The sequence below is a fragment of the Aethalodelphis obliquidens genome, unplaced genomic scaffold (assembly GCF_003676395.1).
Source record: "Aethalodelphis obliquidens isolate GAN/ISIS:26980383/991018 unplaced genomic scaffold, ASM367639v1 scaffold121, whole genome shotgun sequence".
NCBI lineage: Eukaryota > Metazoa > Chordata > Mammalia > Artiodactyla > Delphinidae > Aethalodelphis > Aethalodelphis obliquidens.
The window spans coordinates 1,703,969-1,725,033 of NW_020838065.1; the positions used below are offsets into that span (position 1 = coordinate 1,703,969).

Consider the following 21,065-nt stretch of genomic DNA (forward strand, 5'->3'; position numbering starts at 1 on the left):
CTGCAGATCTGCACATCCTGCATCTTCACAGAGCTAATGCTACTCCCTCCACAGAGAGACCACAGCCACTGAGGAGCAGAGGAGGAGGAGGAGAGGAGTGCAGACAGGTAAATAAAGGCACAGAGGAAGAATACTGGCTTGAGAGTAAAGGGCAAAGAGAGCAAAAAAATATATGGCAAATTACCGGGTAGCCATCTCGTCCTGATTGCCCCTGTGGTAATTAATACGTCATTAATAATTAGACTTTCGGCAGAAAACCATATGGCAACACTTAGAACTCAGTCAGGGCCCCAGATCCCCCCAATATCTGCAGGGTTTGCAGCAGAGGCTGCTGGCTAGTAACTGACTCCTTCAAGCGGGGGGATGCAAGGCTCCAGTGGGTTTGGGGGATGGCGCACCCATTCCTCACCTCATAGGGCCAGGCTGGAGGGGCCCCCAGGGCACATACCACATGTGTCCTCCCCACGTCAGCCAAGGCACATGGCAAGGACCTTGTGGGATTGTGGGCTTCTGGAGGGTGGCATCACAGTTACCATGGAAAATCCTTAAATGGGGCCTGATCTGGGGCCTAGTGAGCAGGATATGGGTTTCCCGTCTGTTGCCACTGGGATGGGGTGACCTGAGGAAGACAGCCTTGGAAACCAGAGATATGGGGGCACGTTTACTGCTACTGGATGCTTCTCTGACCCCATGTGCTCGGAGCAGTGGCTGTCCCGCCAGTGTCCCATACATTGGCATCCATCTCAGGTTGCAGCTTGAGAATTCTGCATTTGTTTAATCCACTTAGTCATTTAAAAGCCAAGTTTAAAGAAAAAAAACACAAAAAACCAAATTTTCTCCATAGCCCTCTGCATTACACACTTCGGCAAGTTCACGCAGGCTAGCCTCCATGTGACAGTCAGGAAGGACTCAGCTGTGAAAAACTGCTCGTAGCCCATAAATCTAGACATTCTCACTTTCTGGCTCAATGTGGTGCTGCTACATGCATCAAGAGGTCCAGATTCTGAAGGGTGCTGATCGGGAAATGAATCATGGTAAGTGGAAGTAAAACGAAGCTGCTCATCTGAAAGGAATTCCTTTAGAAAGTTAATTTTGGCTCAAGAGGACTGTCAATGCCCTTTTTGAATTCATTCATCAGGATTTATCAGGCTCTGAAAAACTGCCAAGATGAATCAAAGGCAGACTTGTCACGTGTCTTGGAGAAGGAATGGGATTTCCGGGGCTGCTGTGGATTGGGCACCAATCACACGCTTCTCAAACTCAGCACCCTCACTGGCCAGCTGTTCTCTCAAGGTCTCTGTTGCCCAACCCAGAGAGTCAAATATTTTGGCAAAGAAGGAAAACGGACCCCAGGATCTAGTGGTCAGGCGCAACATATTCCTGGCATAACTGCCTGACTCCAGAGCTCTTTCTGCCAAAGCATGTGAGACGAAAATGTTTACACAGATCAACTGCTGCTGAACATTTAGGAAATATGGGCATGGTGCTTGCATTGCTGTGCATCAAGCTGAGCCAGAGATTTGGTGAGGAGCAGCCAGGCTCATGTCAGCTCTCTTGCAGGGAAAACAGTCACAGGATGCTTCACTGGGCAAGTCAAGCCCATGGAATCCTGTGCTTGCATTCATCTACAAATCACAAAAAAATATGGCCCTGTCTGGGACTGAATTTAACTTTAAGAACAGACCACTCTAATCAAATATTATTTTCATGAAAGTGCTACACAGAGAGAAAACAAAATGTCTTATCTTTCAGGAGCAGAGAGCATAATCCAGGACACTTACGGGAGGACCTGCAAAACACAAGCAGAGAAGCCACAGTCAGCATCAAAGGGAGAGAGGGTCCCCTCGCCCAGGCCGGCCACTCTCTCACACAGCTCCTGGCCACCCCTCCTAGCAAGGCTTTGATGCTGTCATTGGCCCCAAAGCCAAGTGGCAGGGCAGAGGGAGTGCCTCTGTCCTTGGAGTGGCTGGGTGGGCGTGTGCCTGGTAAAGACAATCCAGCAAGTTTTGGTTCCTGCATGCATTACATGAGGCTGCTGCTGCTTCTTGCTTGGGACCCATCCGTGTTGGGTTTTGGCAGGCAGTGTAGGAATCAGACCTGTTCCTGCTTGAAGAACAAATTTTGGAACTCACTAGGGGTTGGTTCATTTCCGTGGAAAGGGAGAGACTTGAGAAAGAAAACATTCTGGGCGGAGGTGAGAATACTCCTAGGTGCACTGGATGTGTGAGTGTGTGGCTGAAGCTGACATGTAGGGGGGTCGGGGGCCCATAGCCCAGCTCCAGGGTTAGCGGTGCCGAGCCTGGCTGCGCATGGGAGATTTGAAGGGGGCGAGTCTGGAAGCACAGGTGGCTGCTGCAGGGAAGGCTGGTGCAGCAAGCTGAGACTTGCCCCATGGAGAACACTCAGGTGTTCCTCACCTTACAGTGTGCAAACCATATTGCACATCTATGACAGCATTTGACCTTCTCAACAATCTTTGAGGTATGATGAACATACCCATGTGACAGATGACCACACAGAGGCTCAGAGAGAAAGAAATGACTGGTCGAAGGCAACATAGTTGGTTAGGGGTGGAATTTATCCCCGAAGGAAATCTCCTGACTCTCAAATCCTACACATTTTCCACTAAAGCCATGTTGCTGCCAAACAAGTGACTCCTCTGCTCTCTCCTGGCAGGCCCCAGACCTCAGTCTGGAGAGTGAGGCCGGCACAGGGAGGCGGCCCTCGGCAGTCAGCCAGCCCACACATATTTACGGATCGCCACTGGGTGCAGGTTAATGGGACCAATGGTGAAAGGCAAGATCTCTGACTCACAGAATTTTCCTTGGATGGATCAATACTTAAGAAAACAACGACACAAGGAGGAAGCACAGGAAGCTCCCAGCACGTAATGAGGGGCCAGAGCCAGACTGGGCCGACTCAGGTCGGGAGGCTAGGCTGAGTTCAGAGGGTGAGGAATAGTTATCGGGGAGAGGAACAGGGAGGGAAGCGTGTGGCTAGGAGGGAAAAGCTCTGAACACGCCAAGGTCACTGGGCATCTAGGGTCCAGGCGAAACTGAGCGGGCTGCAGCAGAGGAGAGCCTGGGGAGAAGGCAAGCCAGCCAGACCACAGCATCTCGTTTCCACGTCACTGTCCAGTGGAGCATGATTTGAAGGACAGTGGCGGCCACTGAAGAGTTTTGCACAGAGGACTGATTTGAGGGAGTGTGAGTGGGCATGAGGATGGGTTGCAGTTGTCCCCCTGTAGGTGACAATGGCCTGGACTTGGGGGCTGGCAGTGGAGAAGAAGAGAAGTGAGTCAGATGGTACTTATCAGTGAGGACAGACAGGACTTACTTGCTCATGGATTTAATGGTGGAGGATGAGTGGAGAGGTGCATCGGGCATAGAGGAAGGAGAGAGATGAGATAATGATTTTTCGCTTGAGAAACTAATGCATGATGGTGCTAATGCCTGAGAACGTAACGTGGCGGGGGAGTGGGCTGTGTGTTCCCTAAGCCTAGACTAGGGGCCGGGCAGGTTGTTGGCCACGTGGACATCCGTACAGCTGGCATCTCTCTTTCAGCCTGCTCTCTGTTTTACAAAAAAGATAAAAGCCACCAGATGGACTTGCCATTGCCTTTCTGATGCCACACGCCCACACCTGCCTGTACCTGCACCTGTGCCTGGCCTCTGCTCCGTGCCCCTCAGGTTAACTCTGATAGAAGAAATGTTCACATATTGAGGTATGGGGAAGTCATTCTGGCTTATACATGAGTTAACTTGGATTTTCTGCTAACTAAAACATCCTGTTTGTGGCCTATCAAACATACACTGTACACCTGCTTTAATTATTAAAGAAAAGGGCACATTGACCAGAAGTAAAGAATGTCCATGTTAAAAATAAAGATTAAATGCCTCCCTTCCTGGGACACCAATGCTGGTACTCCTTTCATGATAAGATTCCCTTCCCAGGTGCCAAAGCCATACTGACTCACTGTGTACTTGCTGATCTGTTTTTTTGAAACCTTGAAGGAATGTATCCCTGACTTGTTTGTGGTTCTTTGTTCTGACAAGACATAAAACTGTGCTGAAAACCATGCTTCTCTAGAGCAGTTTCTCAGAGTTATCTGTGAGGCTGGCTTCTGGGCTATATTCCTCAGTTTGGCTCAAGTAAAACTCTTTTCTATGCCTTTTATAGATTGTTTATTGATTATTTTCATTGACAACTCAGAGGAGATGACCCGCCTCCTCCTTTTGGGACCCTGCCGCCCCCAAGCTCCCCTGGTCAAGCCTGCCCTTCAAGCATATCCTTTCCCACAGCTCTGAACACGAGAAACCATCCTTTGTTCCACACCCTCCTCTGTTCCGGCCCCAGCTCCTCTCTCCCTCACAGCTGCACTGCTGGAAGGAGGGGGTCTCCTCTCACTCACCTTCCACTCACCTCATGACCCTATGGTTTGGATTCCATTCCTATCCTTCTACCAAAATGGCACTCACCATGTCTCCAACGACCTCCTCCAATCAATAAGCCTGACAGGATTTCTTCTCCTCCTTGGACTCATCTTCTCCCTCCTTCTAGAAGTGCTCTCCTCCTTTGGCTTCCAAGATGACAGACACGTCCTCCCACCTCCCTGGCTATTCAGCTGACTCAGTCTCCTCTCCCAGCCTCACATGCCAAGGTTCCTCAGGGAGCAAGTCTAAGCTTTCTTCTTTTCAGTTCCCTGCTCATCAGTCTCCTCTCTCCATCTTTCCCAAGGAGCTCTTCCATGCTCATGGCTACAATAGGTGGAAGTGTCCCAAATGTAGATCTCCAGTCCTGACCATGCCTTGAGGCCCAGGCTCCCTTTTTGAGCTGCCTGCTTGATTTCCCCTTGAATAATCCCATGATTCCTCAAACAGGGATGCACAGTCACACTCACAATCTTCTGCCCATAAATGTGCTCCTCTCCAGCTCCTGGTCTCTGTGGATGGCATCCCCTCCTGCCCAGCTGGTGAATGGGAAAATGAGGAGTCCTTCTCGACATGCTCTATTGGCACATCCACTGTTTGTTGCTCTGAAGCCCATCCCCTTGGGTCTCTCCCCAATACCACAACCTCATCCATGTTACCAGCATCTCCTGACTTGCAATAGCTTCTTCACTCATCACCCTCTTCACTTGTCCCACAGACATTCACTGAGTGCCTACTGTTCTAAATGCTGTTCTGGGGAAAGTGGGATACAGCAGTGAACGTGACAAACATCCCTGTCCTAAGCATCCCTGTCCTCTTCTAGTGAGAGGACAGCTGAGATACAATAAACATAATAAACAGTACATCACCTGGAAGGCGATAGTGTCATGGAAAGAGACAGGCAGCAGAGCAGGGTAAGGGGCACTATTAGTGCTGGGAGGCAGATTGGGGGGGCCTTGTAGGTGATTTGTAGGACTTTATCTTCTTTCTGAGATGGGAGCCCTTGCAGGGTTTTGAGCAGAGATAATATGACCTGGTTTATGTTTTAAAAGGGTCATACCATGTGGGGCAGCTATTGCAGTGATGTAGGGGAGAGGTGATGGTGGCTTGCAGCCAGTGGAAGCGGTGTAGGGGGTGGAAGTGGCTGAATTCTGGATTGATTCTGCAGGTAGAGCCAAGAGGATTTCTCTAGACTGTGGAGTCGAAGAGACATGAGTCAAGGAAGATTTTGGCTTGAGTGACTGAAAGGATGCTGTTGCCATCAACAGAGGTGGGGAGACTGTAGGTTGGCAGGTTTGGCTGGAAGCATCAGGAGCTCAGCTGTGCACCCCTGGCCCTCGGGGGCACTCCAACAGTTACAAGGGGGTGCAAAAGAGAAGGAAGTCCTGGAAGCTGAGTGGAGGGAGTGCATCAAGGGGGATGGCAAAATCCCCATGCTGATCAGTGCTGACAGTCATGTGAGGTGAGGACTGAGACCTGATGGCTGGGCCTAGCAATGCAGAGGCCACAGACAGGAAGGGTGACAGGAGTGGACATCTGATGGGAAGGGGAGGGGAGGAATGTGGACAGTGAGAGCTTTCTAGGAGTTCTGCTGCAAAGGGGAGCAAAGATGGAGTAGTTGCTTTGGTGGCGTGGAGTCCAGAGAAGGGATTTCTTCAGGATGAGAGGCACAGCAGCATGTTTGCACAATCAGCTGGAAGGGGAAGACTTGATATGTTGGAGAAAGGGGTATTCCTGGAGTGATGCCCCTGAGGAGGCAAGAAGGACTGGCCCTGGCATAAGAGGTGGCACTGGCTGTGCTCAGGAGCCTAGATAGTCCATCTGTGGCAATAAGCAGGGAGGCAGTGCATGCAGGTGTGTGGCTGTGCAGGTGGGGTTTGTGGAAGTTTTCTTCCAACTGCTCCAACTGTGCCAGTGAAGTAGGAACTGAGGCCGTCAATCACGAGTGAGGTGTGAGAGGCCAAGGGTATGAGGGGCTTCTATGCGGATATCAAGATCCCTAGGAGTTCACCCAGAAGTGGTGTTGGAGAGAGGACTGGAGACCCAGGAGCTGAAACCCACTAGCAGTGAAAGGGATGTACCTGGGATCAGAGATGGCTTCCAATATGCTGGCCCAATGCTCTCCAGTCTCCATTCAGAGGCTAGATGCAAATCTGATCATGGCACTCCCGTCCCGCCACTCCTCACTTTCCCATTGTTCTTAGGACAGAGGCTCAAATCCAAAGCCCCATCTATGCTGTGATCTGCCCTTGCCCCTATGCCTGAGCCCCTCGAACTGCTGGGATGAGAGCTGTTATTAATAGAGGGTGGTGGGCAGGCCGGTGGTTATCAGGACAAAGTCAAGTTGGATTCATACCTCCTCATGAACCACGATAAATTCCAAGAGGATCAAAGATTTACATGCCTCAAAAAAATCATAAAAATCCTAGAGGAAAATTTCCTTTCTAACCATGGAGAGGGGCAAACTTTCCCAAGTACAGTTCATAATCTAGAAGCTATGACATAAAGTCTGATCCAACCATACAAAAACAAAAATGTCTGGAAGGCAGAAAGCACTGTCGACAAAGTCAAAAGCCAGAGTGGAAACATATTTCTGACTCATGTCACAAAGGCTAGATACCTTGATATAAAAGTGCTCCTACAAATCAACTCTAAAAACATCAACAATCAAATAGAAAAATGGTCAAAAGATATGAATAGAGAGTACACATAAAATACAGCCCTTTAGGTTGCAAAACAAAAGGAAATCTTCATTCACAATAAAAGAAATGAAAATTAAAACTATAATCATATCAGATTAGAAAGAGTGAAAAAAATCTGATGACATATCAAGGGAAATGAGGACAGTCACCTCACACATTGGTTGAAAGGATAAATTGGTACATTCTCTACAGAGAGTAATTTGGCAATACTAATTAATATTAAAAATTTTTGTGCCAATTGCTACAATGATCCTCCTAGAAACGTATTCCATAGATATATTAACAAATATATAAGACAACAGGTGTATAAGAATACTCATTGTAGAACTAATTGAGATGATAAAGACATTAGAAACAGTACAAGTGGAATTGCTTAAAAGAAGGGATGGGGCTTCCCTGGTGGCGCAGTGGTTGGGAGTCCGCCTGCCGATGCAGGGGACACGGGTTCGTGCCCTGGTCCGGGAAGATCCCACATGCTGCGGAGCGCCTGGGCCCGTGAGCCATGGCCGCTGAGCCTGCGCGTCCGGAGCCTGTGCTCCGCAACGGGAGAGGCCACAACAGTTAGAGGCCCGCGTACCGGGGTGGAGGGGGGGAAGAAAAAAAGAAGGGATGGGAGGCTTATCTAAATGGGATACTATGCAGCTGTGAAAAAGATTAAAGTAGTTCTGTATTTCTGATACGGAATAATCTCCCAGGCATATTGTTACATTTTTAAAAAGGCATGTCTTTTAACTGGCAGCCATTTGTGCTAAAAAAATCGGTAGACTTTTGTTTGTATAAACATGGAACATCTCTGGGTGTGGAGAGAAGAATGTGGTCATCAAGTTACTTCCGAGTAGGGGAACGGGATGGTGGGAGGACAGCAGTGGCAGGGGAGACTGACTTTTCACCATGGACTCTTGATGCCATTGGATACACGTGTATAGCTACCAAGTCAGACAAGGCAATAAACTTTAACTTGAAAACAGCTGGAGTAAGCGCTGTGTTTCTGTCTGGTCCTTCAGCTTTTGCTGCCTTTCCTCACACTCACTTCCAAGCTCTCTCCAAGAAAGCTCAGACTGCGATTATCATTCTGAGGACCTGGGGTCCTGACAGTGGAGTCCGGGGCCTGGTGTGAGGTGCAGCTCAGGAGATGAAGGAGGAGCTGCAAGAGTAACCATCACTCACTTAGGGCTCATCACGCACTGGGAATTCCACCATCAGCTTTCATTTAACCCCTGCTGCAACCTCACCAGCACATTTTACAGATGAGGAAACTGAGGCTCAGAAAGGTTACCACGCCCAGGGTCACGTCCTGCTGAACCCAGGCATGACCCAGGCAGTTTGACTTCAAGCCTAACAAAGTGCAAACTATTTTGGCAGAAAGAGCTCTGACATTCACCGAGTGTCCCCTGAGGTCTCCGGGAGGGTGCGTGGCATGTCTGAGGTCACCTAGCTAGTGGGGAGCGGTTCAGGATGGAAGCAGCGCTGTGGGACCCCAAACCTTCCACCTTCCACTTCCCCAGAGGGGTGTTCAGAGTGGGAATGGCAGCATTCCAGAGACTGATCCCATCACTGGTGGGACAGGACACATCTAGCCCATCTAAGAGATTCTAAAACACACCAAGCCACCACCTCTCTTGAGCCCTGCTGGCACCATATCACCAGTCACCATCACTTGGCATTGGCACCATCCTTACAGCCTCCTTCTTCTTGGTACCTCAACCCCACCAACCAGAGGGGCCTTTTAAAGATGCCCACCCCTTCCCAGGGCTTCCCATTTAAGTGGAATAACATCCAGACTCTCAGGAGGCACAGCGCTCCCATGTGGCCCTGCTCCTTGCTCCATCAGCCTCGGCTAAGCACTGGGTCCCTCTTGTCTCTCTCAGTTCCCCAAGGGGCCAGCCCTCTTCTGCCCCAGGACATTCACACCCCCCCCTTTGTGACTGCCCTCATGACCCTGAAACTGAAGACATCTCCTCACCCTTCTCACGCACTTGTTTCCATCACAGCTGGCTGCTATTTCCTTCCAAGCACATATCAGTCTTTACTCCTGAAATCCACTTATTTGTGTTTTGTTTATTTTCTGTCAGCCCCACCAGTACGGCAGTTCCCTGAGAGCTGGGGCCCTTTGTGCCTGGCTTCCCGCTGCTTCCCGGAGGCCTAGAACAGGGCCAGGCAGGCACAAGCACTTCGTAAATTCGTGCTGAATGGACGAGAGGGGAGAAGGGAAGGAGTGCTGAGCCCTTGGTTTCTGGGAAATCGGTTCCATGACTCCCCAGGATACCCAAATCCAAGGATGCTCAAATCCCTTGTATAAAATGGTTATATTTGCATATAACCTATACAATCCCCTGTATATTTTAAATCATTTCTAGATTACTTATAATACCTCACACAATGTAAATACTATGTAAATAGTTGCTGGTGCACAGCAAATTCAAGTTTTGCTTTTTGGAACCTTCTGGAAATTAAAACAAAATTCTTATACGTGGTTATTTGAATCCACGGATGTGGGACCTACAAGTACAGAGGGCCGACTGTACAGGGTTTGTGCTGTGGCTGCCAGAAGCCTCCGGATATGGACTCGCTGGCCAGCCAAGAGTGACACATGGGACGGAGGGCTTGGCTCAGGTTGTCCAGGGGTTCCCTACTTAGAAAGTAAGGCTGGCTTCAGGGCCTCCAGGAGGCCACGTGGTGGTCTGGCCATGGCCCGCCCCATTCTGCACACAGCTTTCAAGCATGTGTTCCAGGCACTGGCTGGATCTGCTGCCTTTGCTGTCAGGAATGTGGGAGCAATTAAATAAGAGCCAGATGACTTGGAAGATAAATAAAATGGGTCTGAGGGAGTAGGGGGTTCAATGATTCTGGATCCTCTTTAACTGAACTGATGTGGCCCGACAAGGATAGCGTTTCCCAAACTGGGAGCCAATCCTCTCACACCTCAAGGTTCGGAGGGTGCATGAGCTGCTAGTTGACAGGTAAGCAGAAGTGGGTGGAGGGTCTGGGGCCTACAATGCCTCCCTAGAGCTCTTAGTTCTTCTGGGGATGATCTTTTCCTGAGTGTTTCCCAAAGCCTATATTCCTGGAAGAGCAAACTGGGAAGAATTCCCACAGCCTGGCTAGTTTGCAGCCTGCACTCTTGGAGTTGGGGGCTGGCCTTAGTGCCTGAGGCTGCTGGGGTCATTGTCCCTGCTCACAGCCCACACCTGCCCCTCTTGGACTCTGCCTGGACTCCTGACTCCACTGCGCCTGCTCCCTGATCTGCCCAACAGGCCCTGGCTCAGATCTAGCCCTCTGCCTCTTCCCACTCAGCCAGCTTGGGTTACAGGGTCCTGGCTCTTGACCCTTGGAAACCCACTCACCCATGAGGAAATGACCTTCAGCCATGCTTCTCTGGGGTTTCCCCAGTGGAGCAGAGTAGGCCAAGGCTTTTCAACTGAGTTTGCAGGTAGATGAAATAAGGCTTAGAGGTTAGCAAATCCAGAGCCAATACTGAGTCAGCAAGCCAGACACTTAGGTCAGGCCTCAGGCCCTGGATTTAATCAGGCCGATACTGCCAGGGAGTGTTGAGGCCTTAGAACCTGGCTCTCCAGCTGATGAGCTCTAGACCTTGAGCAAGTGCCTGTTCTCTCTGATGCAAAGTCTGCTTCTGGGAAACGTGGGGAGTAACAATCTCTGCCTCTCTGGACTGCTATGAAGATTGAGTAAGATATTGTGTATACATAAAGTGCCTGGGACAACAGTGGCACATAGGAGGCACCAAAACCCAATGCTGGCTGCAATCACAGTATAGCATTCTTTCTCTTTCTCTGTTTCTAACGCACACACGCATTCTGTGCAGACACACACACACACATGCAGAAAGAAGAGAAACACAGATGGTGGCTTTCCATTGTTTGGCTTCATGTTGCTGAACAAACCCTGACTACACAACAGGTTTGAAGAGTCTCCTTTTGAAACGGCACCTCAGATGGGCCTCCAGCATTTTGGCTGTGATGACTCTCAGGTACAAGGCTGTATCCCTGGAATTTCGGGTCAAGTTGGCCAGCCTTGGCATGGAGGTTTGCTCTGGCAATCACCCTACTCAGACACTGCAGGGTAGACAGTGGTGCTGATTAGAAGCCTAAGTGAAAAGTAAACTCATTGGATTAAAAAAACCCCCAAAAAACTAGTTCTATTGAGATGTAATTCACATACCATGAAATTCACTCTTTTAAAAGTATAAACTTCAATGATTTTTGGTATATTCACAGAATTGTGCAACCATCACCATTATGTAATTTTGTTTATCCTTCATTTTTGAAAGAGAGTTTTACTGGACATAAGATTCTAGGTTCTTTTAGTCCTTTGCATAGGTCAGGCCATCCCACTGCCTTCTGGCCTCCATTATTTCTGGTGGGAAGTCAGCTGTTAATCTTATTGGGGTTCCCTTGTATGGATGAGTGATTTCTCTCTTGCTGCTTTCAAGATTTCCTCTTTGTCTTTGACTTTCAGCATTTTACTGTAATGTGTCTGGGTCTGTATCTCTGCATTTATCTTACTTATAGATCACTGAGCTTCTTGGATATGTGGATTAATGTTTTCAGCAAATTTGGAAAGCTTTCATCCATTATTTCTTCAAAACTTTTTAACGCTCCCTTCTCTTTTCCTGTCCTTCTAGCACCCCCACTGTACATATGTTAGTGTGCTTGAAGGTGTCCTACATTTCTCTGAGGCTTGGTTTATTTTTCTTCATTCCATTTTTTCTGTGTTCTTTATATTGCATACTCTCTATCCATCTATCTTCAAGTTCATTGCTGGTTCAAGCCTACTGCTGAAACTCTCTAAGGAATTTTTATTTTGGTAAAGTCCAATTTATTTTTTTGTCACTGTGATTTAGGTGTCACATCTGAAAAACCATTGCTTAACCCAAGGTCATGAAGAGGTGATGTTTTCTTATAAGGACTTACAATTTTACCTCTTACATTTAGGTCTATGATACATTTTGAGCTATTTTTTGTGTATCGTAGGAGGAAGGAGTCCAACTTCATTCTTTTGCATTTAGTAGTCCTACCGCTATTGAATTGTCTTGGCATTCTTGTAAAAGAAATTTGATGGTAAAAGTAAGAATTTATTTCTGGAATCTCAATTCTGTTCTGTTGATCTATTTTTCTATCTTTATTCCAGTACCATACTATCTTGATTACTGAAGCTTTGTATAAGTTTTAAAATTGGGAAGCATGAGGCCTTTACCTTTGTTCTACTCTTTCAAGGTGTTTAGACTATTCTGGATTCTTTGCATTTCCATATAAATTTGAGAACCAATTTGCAATTTCTAAAAAAAAAAAATCCAAGTGGGATTTTAATACAGATCGCATTGAAACTATAAATTAATTTGTGGAATATTGCCATATTAACATTTTATTGTCTTCCAATCCATGAATATGGATGTCTTACCATTCATTTAGGTCTTCTTTAATTTCTTTCAACAATATTTTATAGTTTTCACTATACAAGTCTTACACTTATTTTGTTAAATTTATCCCTAAATATTTTATTATTTTCCAAGCTTTTATAAGTGAAACTGCTTTCTTAATTTCATTAAAAATTCTTCATTGCTAGTGTATAGAAATATGATTGATTTTTATATATTGCTCTTGTATCATGCAATCTTGCTAAACATCTTCATGAGCTCCAATAAATTTTTTGTGGATTCTTTGTGTAAGTAAATAAATAAATAGCATAATCCAAAAGACATTCAACATCATTAATTATTAGGGAAATGCAAATCAAAACCACAATGAGATACCACCTCACATCTATCAGAATGGCTACTATTTAAAAACAGAAAAAAAAAGACAAGTGTTAGTAAGGAAGTAAAGAAATTGGAAACTTTGTGCACTGTTTGTGGGTTTACTTCTGGGCTCTTGATTCTGTTCCATTTGTCTATGTGTCTGTTTATTACTATAGCCTTATAGTACAGCTAGAAATTAGGAAGTATGATGCCTTCTGCTTTGTTCTTCTTTCTCAGGATTGCTTTGGCTATTTGGGGTTTTAAAAATCCATTTACATTTAATGTAATTGCTCAGAAGGTAGGATTTATGTGTGCCAATTTGGAATTTAATTTCTATATGTCTTATACCTTTTTTATTCCTCTATTACTCCATTACTCCTTCTTTTTTTGTTAACTAGATCTTTTCTAGTGTAACATTTAAAAACTTTTTTATTGGAGTATAGTTGATTTACAGTGTTCTGTTAGTTTTAGGTGTACAGCAAAGTGAATCTGTTATACAAATACATATATCCACTCTTTTTTAGATTGTTTTCCCATATAGGCCATTACAGGGTATTGAGTAGAATTCCCTGTGCTATACAGTAGGTACTTATTAGTTACTTATTTTATGTATAGTAGTGAGTATATGTCAATCCCAATCTTCCAATTTATCCCTCCCCCTGTAGTGTACCATTTTAATTCCTTATTTCTCTTATATTTTTTGGAGTTATTTTCTCAGTCGTTGCCCAGGGGTTTATAATTAGCATCTTAATTTAAAATAACCTGGTTTGGATTAATAGCAATTTACTTTCAGTTGTATACAAATACTTTGTTCCAATATAGCTCTGTTGTTATCTCTTCTTAGTACTATCATTGTCATAAATTACTGTTTTATACATTATAAGCCCATCAACACAGTTTTATCAAAATTGCTCTATGCAATTGACTTTTAACTCAGAAGAGAGAAAAGAGTTACAAATAAATACATATTTTGGCCCTGAACCAAGATGGCGGAGTAGAACGATGTGCTCTCACTCTCTCTTGCGAGAACACCAGAATCACAATGAGCTGCTGGAAAATCATTGACAGGAAGACACTGGAACTCACCAAAAAAGATACACCACATCCAAAGACAAAGGTAAAGCCACAATGAGATGGTAGGAGGGCGCAATCACAGTAAAATCAAATCCCATAACTGCTGGGTGGGTGACTCACAGACTGGAGAACACTTATACCACAGAAGTCCACCCACTGGAGTGAAGGTTCTGAGCCCCACGTCAGGCTTCCGAACCTGGGGGTCCGGCAATGGGAGGAGAAATTCCTAGAGAATCAGACTTTGAAGGCTAGTGGGATTTGATTGCAGGACTTCGACAGGACTGGGGGAAACAGAGCCTCCACTCTTGGAGGGCACACACAAAGTAGTGTGTGCATCGGGACCCAGGGGAAGGAGCAGTGACCCAATAGGAGACTGAACCAGATGCAGCTGCTATTGTTGGAGGGTCTCCTGCAGAGGTGGGGGGTGGCTGTGGCTCACCGTGAGGACAAGGACACTGGCAGCAGAGGTTCTGGGAAGTGCTCTTTGGTGTGAGCCCTCCCAGAGTCCTCCATTAGACCCACCAAAGATCCCAGGTAGACTCCAGTGTTGGGTTACCTCAGGCCAAACAACCAACAGGGAGGGAACCCAGCCCCACCCATCAGCAGTCAAGCGGATTAAAGTTTTACTGAGCTCTGTCCACCAGAGCAACAGACAGCTCTACCCACCACCAGTCCCTCCCATCAGGAAACTTGCACAAGCCTCTTAGATAGCTTCATCCACCAGAGGGCAGACAGCAGATGCAAGAACTACAATCCTGCAGCCTGTGGAACAAAAACCACATTCACAGAAAGATAGACAAGATGAAAGGCAGAGGGCTATGCACCAGATGAAGGAACAAGAAAAAACCCCAGAAAAAAAGATAAATGAAGTGAAGATAGGGAACCTTCCAGAAAAAGATTCAGAATAATGATAGTGAAGATAATCTAGGAGCTCAGAAAAAGAATGGAGGCAAAGATCGAAAAGATGCAAGAAATGTTTAAAAAAGACCTAGAAGAATTAAAGAACAAACAAACAGCGATGAAAAATACAATAACTGAAATGAAAACTACACTAGAAGGAACCAATAGCAGAATAACTGAGGCAGAAGAACGGGTAAGTGACCTGGAAGACAGAATGGTGGAATTCACTGCTGTGGAACAGAATAAAGAAAAAAGAATGAAAAGAAATGAAGACAGCCTAAGAGACCTCTGGGACAACATTAAACACAACAACATTCACATTATAGGGGTCCCAGAAGGAGAAGAGAGAGAGAAAGGACCAGAGAAAATATTTGAAGAGATTATAGTCAAAAACATCCCTAACATGGGAAAGGAAATAGCCACCCAAGTCCAGGAAGTGCAGAGAGTCCCATACAGGATAAACCCAAGGAGAAGCACGCTGAGACACATAGTAATCAAATTGGCAAAAATTAAAGACAAAGAAAAATTATTGAAAGCAGCAAGGGAAAAATGACAAATAACATATAAGGAAACTCCCATAAGGTTAAGAGGTGATTTCTCAGCAGAAACTCTACAAACCAGAAGGGAGTGGCATGATATACTTAAAGTGATGAAAGGGAAGAACCTACAACCAAGATTAAACTACCCAGCAAGGATCTCATTCAGATTCGATGGAGAAATCAAAAGCTTTACAGACAAGCAAAAGCTAAGAGAATTCAGCACCACTAAACCAGCTCTACAACAAATGCTAAAGGAACTTCTCTAGGTGGGAAACACAAGAGAAGAAAAGGACCTACAAAAAAGCCCCCAAAACAATTAAGAAAATGGTCATAGGAACATACATATCGATAATTACCTTAAATGTGAATGGATTAAATGCTCCAACCAAAAGACACAGGCTCGCTGAATGGATACAAAAACAAGACCCATATATATGCTGTCTACAAGAGACCCACTTCAGACCTAGGGACACATGCAGACTGAAAGTGAGGGGATGGAAAAAGATATTCCATGCAAATGGAAATTAAAAGAAAGCTGGAGTAGCAATACTCATATCTGATAAAATAGACTTTAAAATAAAGAATGTTACAAGAGACAAGGAGGGACACTCCATAATGATCAAGGGATCAATCCAAGAAGATAAAACAATTATAAATATATATGCACCCAACATAGGAGCACCTAAATACATAAGGCAACTGCTAACAGCTATAAAAGAGGAAATCAACAGTAACACAATAATAGTGGGGGACTTTAACACCTCATTTACACCAATGGACAGATCATCCAGAATGAAAATAAATAAGGAAACAGAAGCTTTAAATGACACAAAAGACCAGAAAGATTTAATTGATATTTATAGGACATTCCATCCAAAAACAGCAGATTACACTTTCTTCTCAAGTGCGCATGGAACACTCTCCAGGATAGATGACATCTTGGGTCACAGATCAAGCCTCAGTAAAATTTTTTTTTTTCCTGTACATGGGCCTCTCACTGTTGTGGCCTCTCCCATTGCGGAGCACAGGCTCCGGACGCTCAGGCTCAGCCGCCATGGCTCATGGGCCCAGCCGCTCCGCAGCATGTGGGATCTTCCCGGACTGGGGCGTGAACCCATGTCCCCTGCATCAGCAGATGGACTCTCAACCACTGTGCCACCGGAGAAGCCCAAGCCTCAGTAAATTTAAGAAAATTGAAATCATATCAAACATCTTATCTGACCACAACGCTATGAGATTAGAAATGAATTACAGGGAAAAAACGTAAAAAACACAAACACATGGAGGCTAAACAATACATTACTGAATAACCAAGAGATCACTGAAGAAATCAAAGAGGAAATCAAAAAATACCTAGAGACAAATAACAATGAAAACACGATGATCCAAAACCTATGGGATGCAGCGAAAACAGCTCGAAGAGGGAAGTTTATAGTTATACAAGCCTACCTCTAGAAACAAGAAAAATCTCAAATAAACAATCTAACCTTACACCTAAAGGAACTAGAGAAAGAAGAACAAACAAAACCCAAAGTTAGCAGAAGGAAAGAAATCATAAAGATCAGAGCAGCAATAAATGAAATAGAAACAAAGAAAACAGCAAAGATCAATAAAACTAAAAGCTGGTTTTTGGTTTTTTGGTCCAGAGCACAGGCTCCGGACGTGCAGGCTCAGCGGCCATGGCTCACAGGCCCAGCCGCTTCGCGGCATGTGGGATCTTCCCGGACCGGGGCACGAACCCATGTCCCCTGCATCGGCAGGCAGACTCTCAACCACTGCGTCACCAGGGAAGCCATAAAAGCTGGTTCTTTGAGAAGACAAACAAAATTGATAAACCATTAGACAGACTCATCAAGAAAAAGAGGGAACGGACTCAAATCAATAAACTTAGAAATGAAAAAGGAGAAGTAACAACTGACACTGCAGAAATACAAAGCATCCTAAGAGACTACTACAAGCAACTCTATGCCAATAAAATGGACAACCTGGAAGAAATGGACAAATTCTTAGAAAGGTATAACCTTGCAAGACTGAACCAGGAAGGAATAGAAAATATGAACAAACCAATCACAAGTAATGAAATTGAAACTGTGATTAAAAATCTTCCAACAAACAGAAGTCCAGGACCAGATGGCCTCACAGGTGAATTCTATCAAACATTTAGAGAAGAGCCAACACCCATCCTTCTCAAACTCTTCCAAAAAACTGCGGAGGAAGGAACACTCTGAAACTCTTTCTATGAGGCCACCATCACCCTGAGACCAAAACCAGACAAAGATACTGCAAAAAAAGAAAATTACAGACCAATATCACTGAGGAATATAGATGAAAAAATCGTCAACAAAATACTAGCAAACAGAATCCAACAACACATTAAAAGGATCATACACCATGATCAAGTGGGATTTATCCCAGGGATGCAAGGATTCTTCAATATACGCAAATCAATCAATGTGATACACCATATTAACAAACTGAAGAAGAAAAACCATATGATCATCTCAATAGATGCAGAAAAAGCTTTTGACAAAATTCAACACCCATTTATGATAAAAACTCTCCAGAAAGTGGGCATAGAACCTACCTCAACATAATAAAGGCCATACACGAACAAACCCACAGCAAACAACATTCTCAATGGTGAAAAACTGAAAGCATTTTCTCTAAGATCAGGAATAAGACAAGGATGTCCCCTCTCACCACTATTATTCAACATAGATTTGGAAGTCTTAGTCATGGCAATCAGAGAAGAAAAAGAAATAAAAGGAATACAAATTGGAAAAGAAGAAGTAAAACTGTCACTGTTTGCAGATGACATGATACTATACATAGAGAAGCCTAAAGATGCCACCAGAAAACTACTAGAGCTAATCAATGAATTTGGTAAAGTAACAGGATACAAAATTAATGCACAGAAATCTCTTGGGTTCCTATACACTAACAACGAAAGATCAGAAAGAGAAATTAAGGAAACACTCCCATTTACCATTGCAACAAAAAGCATAAAATGCCTAGGAATAAACCTACCTAGGGAGACAAAAGACCTGTATGCAGAAAAGTATAAGACATTGATGAAAGAAATTAAAGATGATACCAACAGATGGAGAGATATACCATGTTCTTGGATTGGAAGAATCAATATTGTGAAAATGACTATACTACCCAAAGCAATCTACAGATTCAATGCAATCCCTATCAAATTACCAATGGCATTTTTTACAGAACTAGAACAAAAAATCTTAAAATTTGTATGGAAACACAAAAGACCCCGAATAGCCAAAGCAGTCTTGAGGAAGAAAAAGAGAGCTGGAGGAATCAGCCTCCCTGACTTCAGACTATACTACAAAGCTACAGTAATCCAGACAATATGGTACTGGCACAAAAACAGAAACATAGATCAATGCAACAAGATTGAAAGCCCAGAGATAAACCCATGCACCTATGGTCAACTAATCTATGACAAAGAAGGCAAGGATATACAATGGAGAAAAGACAGTCTCTTCAATAAGTGGTACTGGGAAAACTGGACAGCTACATGTAAAAGAATGAAATTAGAACACTCCCTAACACCATACACAAAAATAAACTCAAAATGGATTAGAGACCTAAATGTAAGACTGGACACTATAAAACGCTTAGAGGAAAACATAGGAAGAACACTCTTTCACATAAATCACAGCAAGATCCTTTTTGATCCACCTCCTAGAGTAATGGAAATAAAAACAAAAATAAACAAATGGGGCCTAATGAACTTCAAAGCTTTTGCACAGCAAAGGAAACCATAAACAAGACGAAAAGACAACCCTCAGAATGGGAGAAAATATTTGCAAATGAATCAAGAGACAAAGGATTAATCTCCAAAATATATAAACAGTTCATGCAGCTCAATATTAAAGAAACAAACAACCCAATCCAAAAATGGGCAGAAGACGTAGTCATTTCTCCAAAGAAGACACACATAGGGCCAAGAAGCATATGAAAAGCTGCTCAACATCACTAATTATTAGAGAAATGCAAATCAAAACTACAACGAGGTATCACCTCACACCAGTTATAATGGGCATCATCAGAAAGTCTACAAACAGCAAATGCTGGAGAGGGTTTGGAGAAAAGGGAACCCTCTTGCACTGTTGGTGGGAATGTAAATTGATACAGCCATTATGGAGAACAGTATGGAGGTTCCTTAAAAAACTAAAAAGAGAATTACCATATGATCCAGCAATCCCACTACTGGGCATATACCCAGAGAAAACCATAATTCAAAAAGACACATGCACCCCAATGTTCATTGCAGCACTATTTACAATAGCCAGGTCATGGAAGCAACCTAAATGCCCATTGACAGATGAATGGATAAAGAAGATGTGGTACATATATACAATAGAATATTAGCCATAAAAAGGAATGAAATTGGGTCATTTGTTGAGACGTGGATGTATCTAGAGATTGTCATATAGAGTGAAGTAAGTCAGAAAGAGAAAAACAAATATCGTATATTAACGAATATGTGTGGAACCTAGAAAAATGGTACAGATGAACCAGTTTGCAGGGCAGAAATTGAGACACAGATCTGTCTCAGAGAACAAACGTATGGACACCAATGGGGGGAAGCGGCGGGGGGTTGGGGATGCTGATGTGATGAATTGGGTGATTGGCATTGACATGTATACCCTGATGTGTATAAAATTGATGACTAATAAGAACCTGCTGTGTAAAAAAATTAATAAAATATAATTAAATATATATATATATATTTTGGGACTTCCCTGGTCGCCCAGTGGTTAAGACTCTGTGCTTCCCCTGCAGGGGGTGTGTGTTCGATCCCTGGTTGGGGAACTAAGCAAGGGTGCAGCCAGAAATTTAAAAAAATAAAGACATTTATACTGTCTTTCATATTTACCTGTGTAGTTACCTCACTGAAGCTCTTTATTTCTGTGTGTGGATTTAAATTACTGTCTAGTGTCCTTTAATTTCATACTGAAGGAGTCCCTTCAGTATTTCTTGTAGAGCAGGATGCTAGTGATGAATTCTCTTCATTTTTGTTTACTTGGGCATGTCTTAATTTCTTCTTCACTTTTCAAGTATAGTTCTTCTGGCTATAGATGTCTTTTTTGACAGTTTTTCTTTTTTTCATCACTTTGAATATGTCATACTAACTGCCTTTTGGCTTTCATGGTTTTTGATGAGAAATCAGCTATTAATCTTATTGAGGATCCTTTTTCTGTGATGAGTCATTGTTCTTTCGCTGCTTTTAAGATTCTTTCTTCTGTGCGTGTCGAGAAGTGGGAGGATCCAGCTCTCGGCCATGGAAGTTGCCAAGGTCAGTGGTGAAGTGGCCACCATGGTGTTTTTTAAAAAAAAGATTCTTTCTTCATTTTTTTCCTTTTGGTAATGTGGCTATGATGTACTTAGATTTGGATCTCTTTGAGTTTATTCTACTTGGAGTTTGTTGAGCTTCTTAGATGTGCAGATTAATGTTTTCTTCATATTTGGGAAGATTTTGGCCATTAATTCTTCATATATTCCTTCTGCCTCTTTCTCTTATCCCCTACTGAGGCCCCCATTATATAAATGTTGGCACACTTGATGGTGTCCCACAGATCTCTGTGATTCTGTTCATTTTTCTTCATTCTTTTTTTCTTTCTCTTCCTTAGACAGGATCATC

General features: G+C 44.1%; 1 protein-coding gene across 1 annotated transcript in view; it reads right to left on the reverse strand.

Annotated features, from left to right (window-relative positions):
* The window catches only part of COL23A1 (collagen type XXIII alpha 1 chain), a 353,566-nt gene that overhangs the window by 44,571 nt on the left and 287,930 nt on the right, over positions 1–21,065 (reverse strand). The window contains exons 4-5 of the mRNA XM_027098167.1: positions 1,782–1,789; positions 185–211 (exon numbers count right to left, since the gene is read on the reverse strand). Of these exons, the coding sequence (XP_026953968.1) occupies positions 185–211; positions 1,782–1,789 (35 nt within the window). The remainder of the gene's footprint in view (positions 1–184; positions 212–1,781; positions 1,790–21,065) is intronic.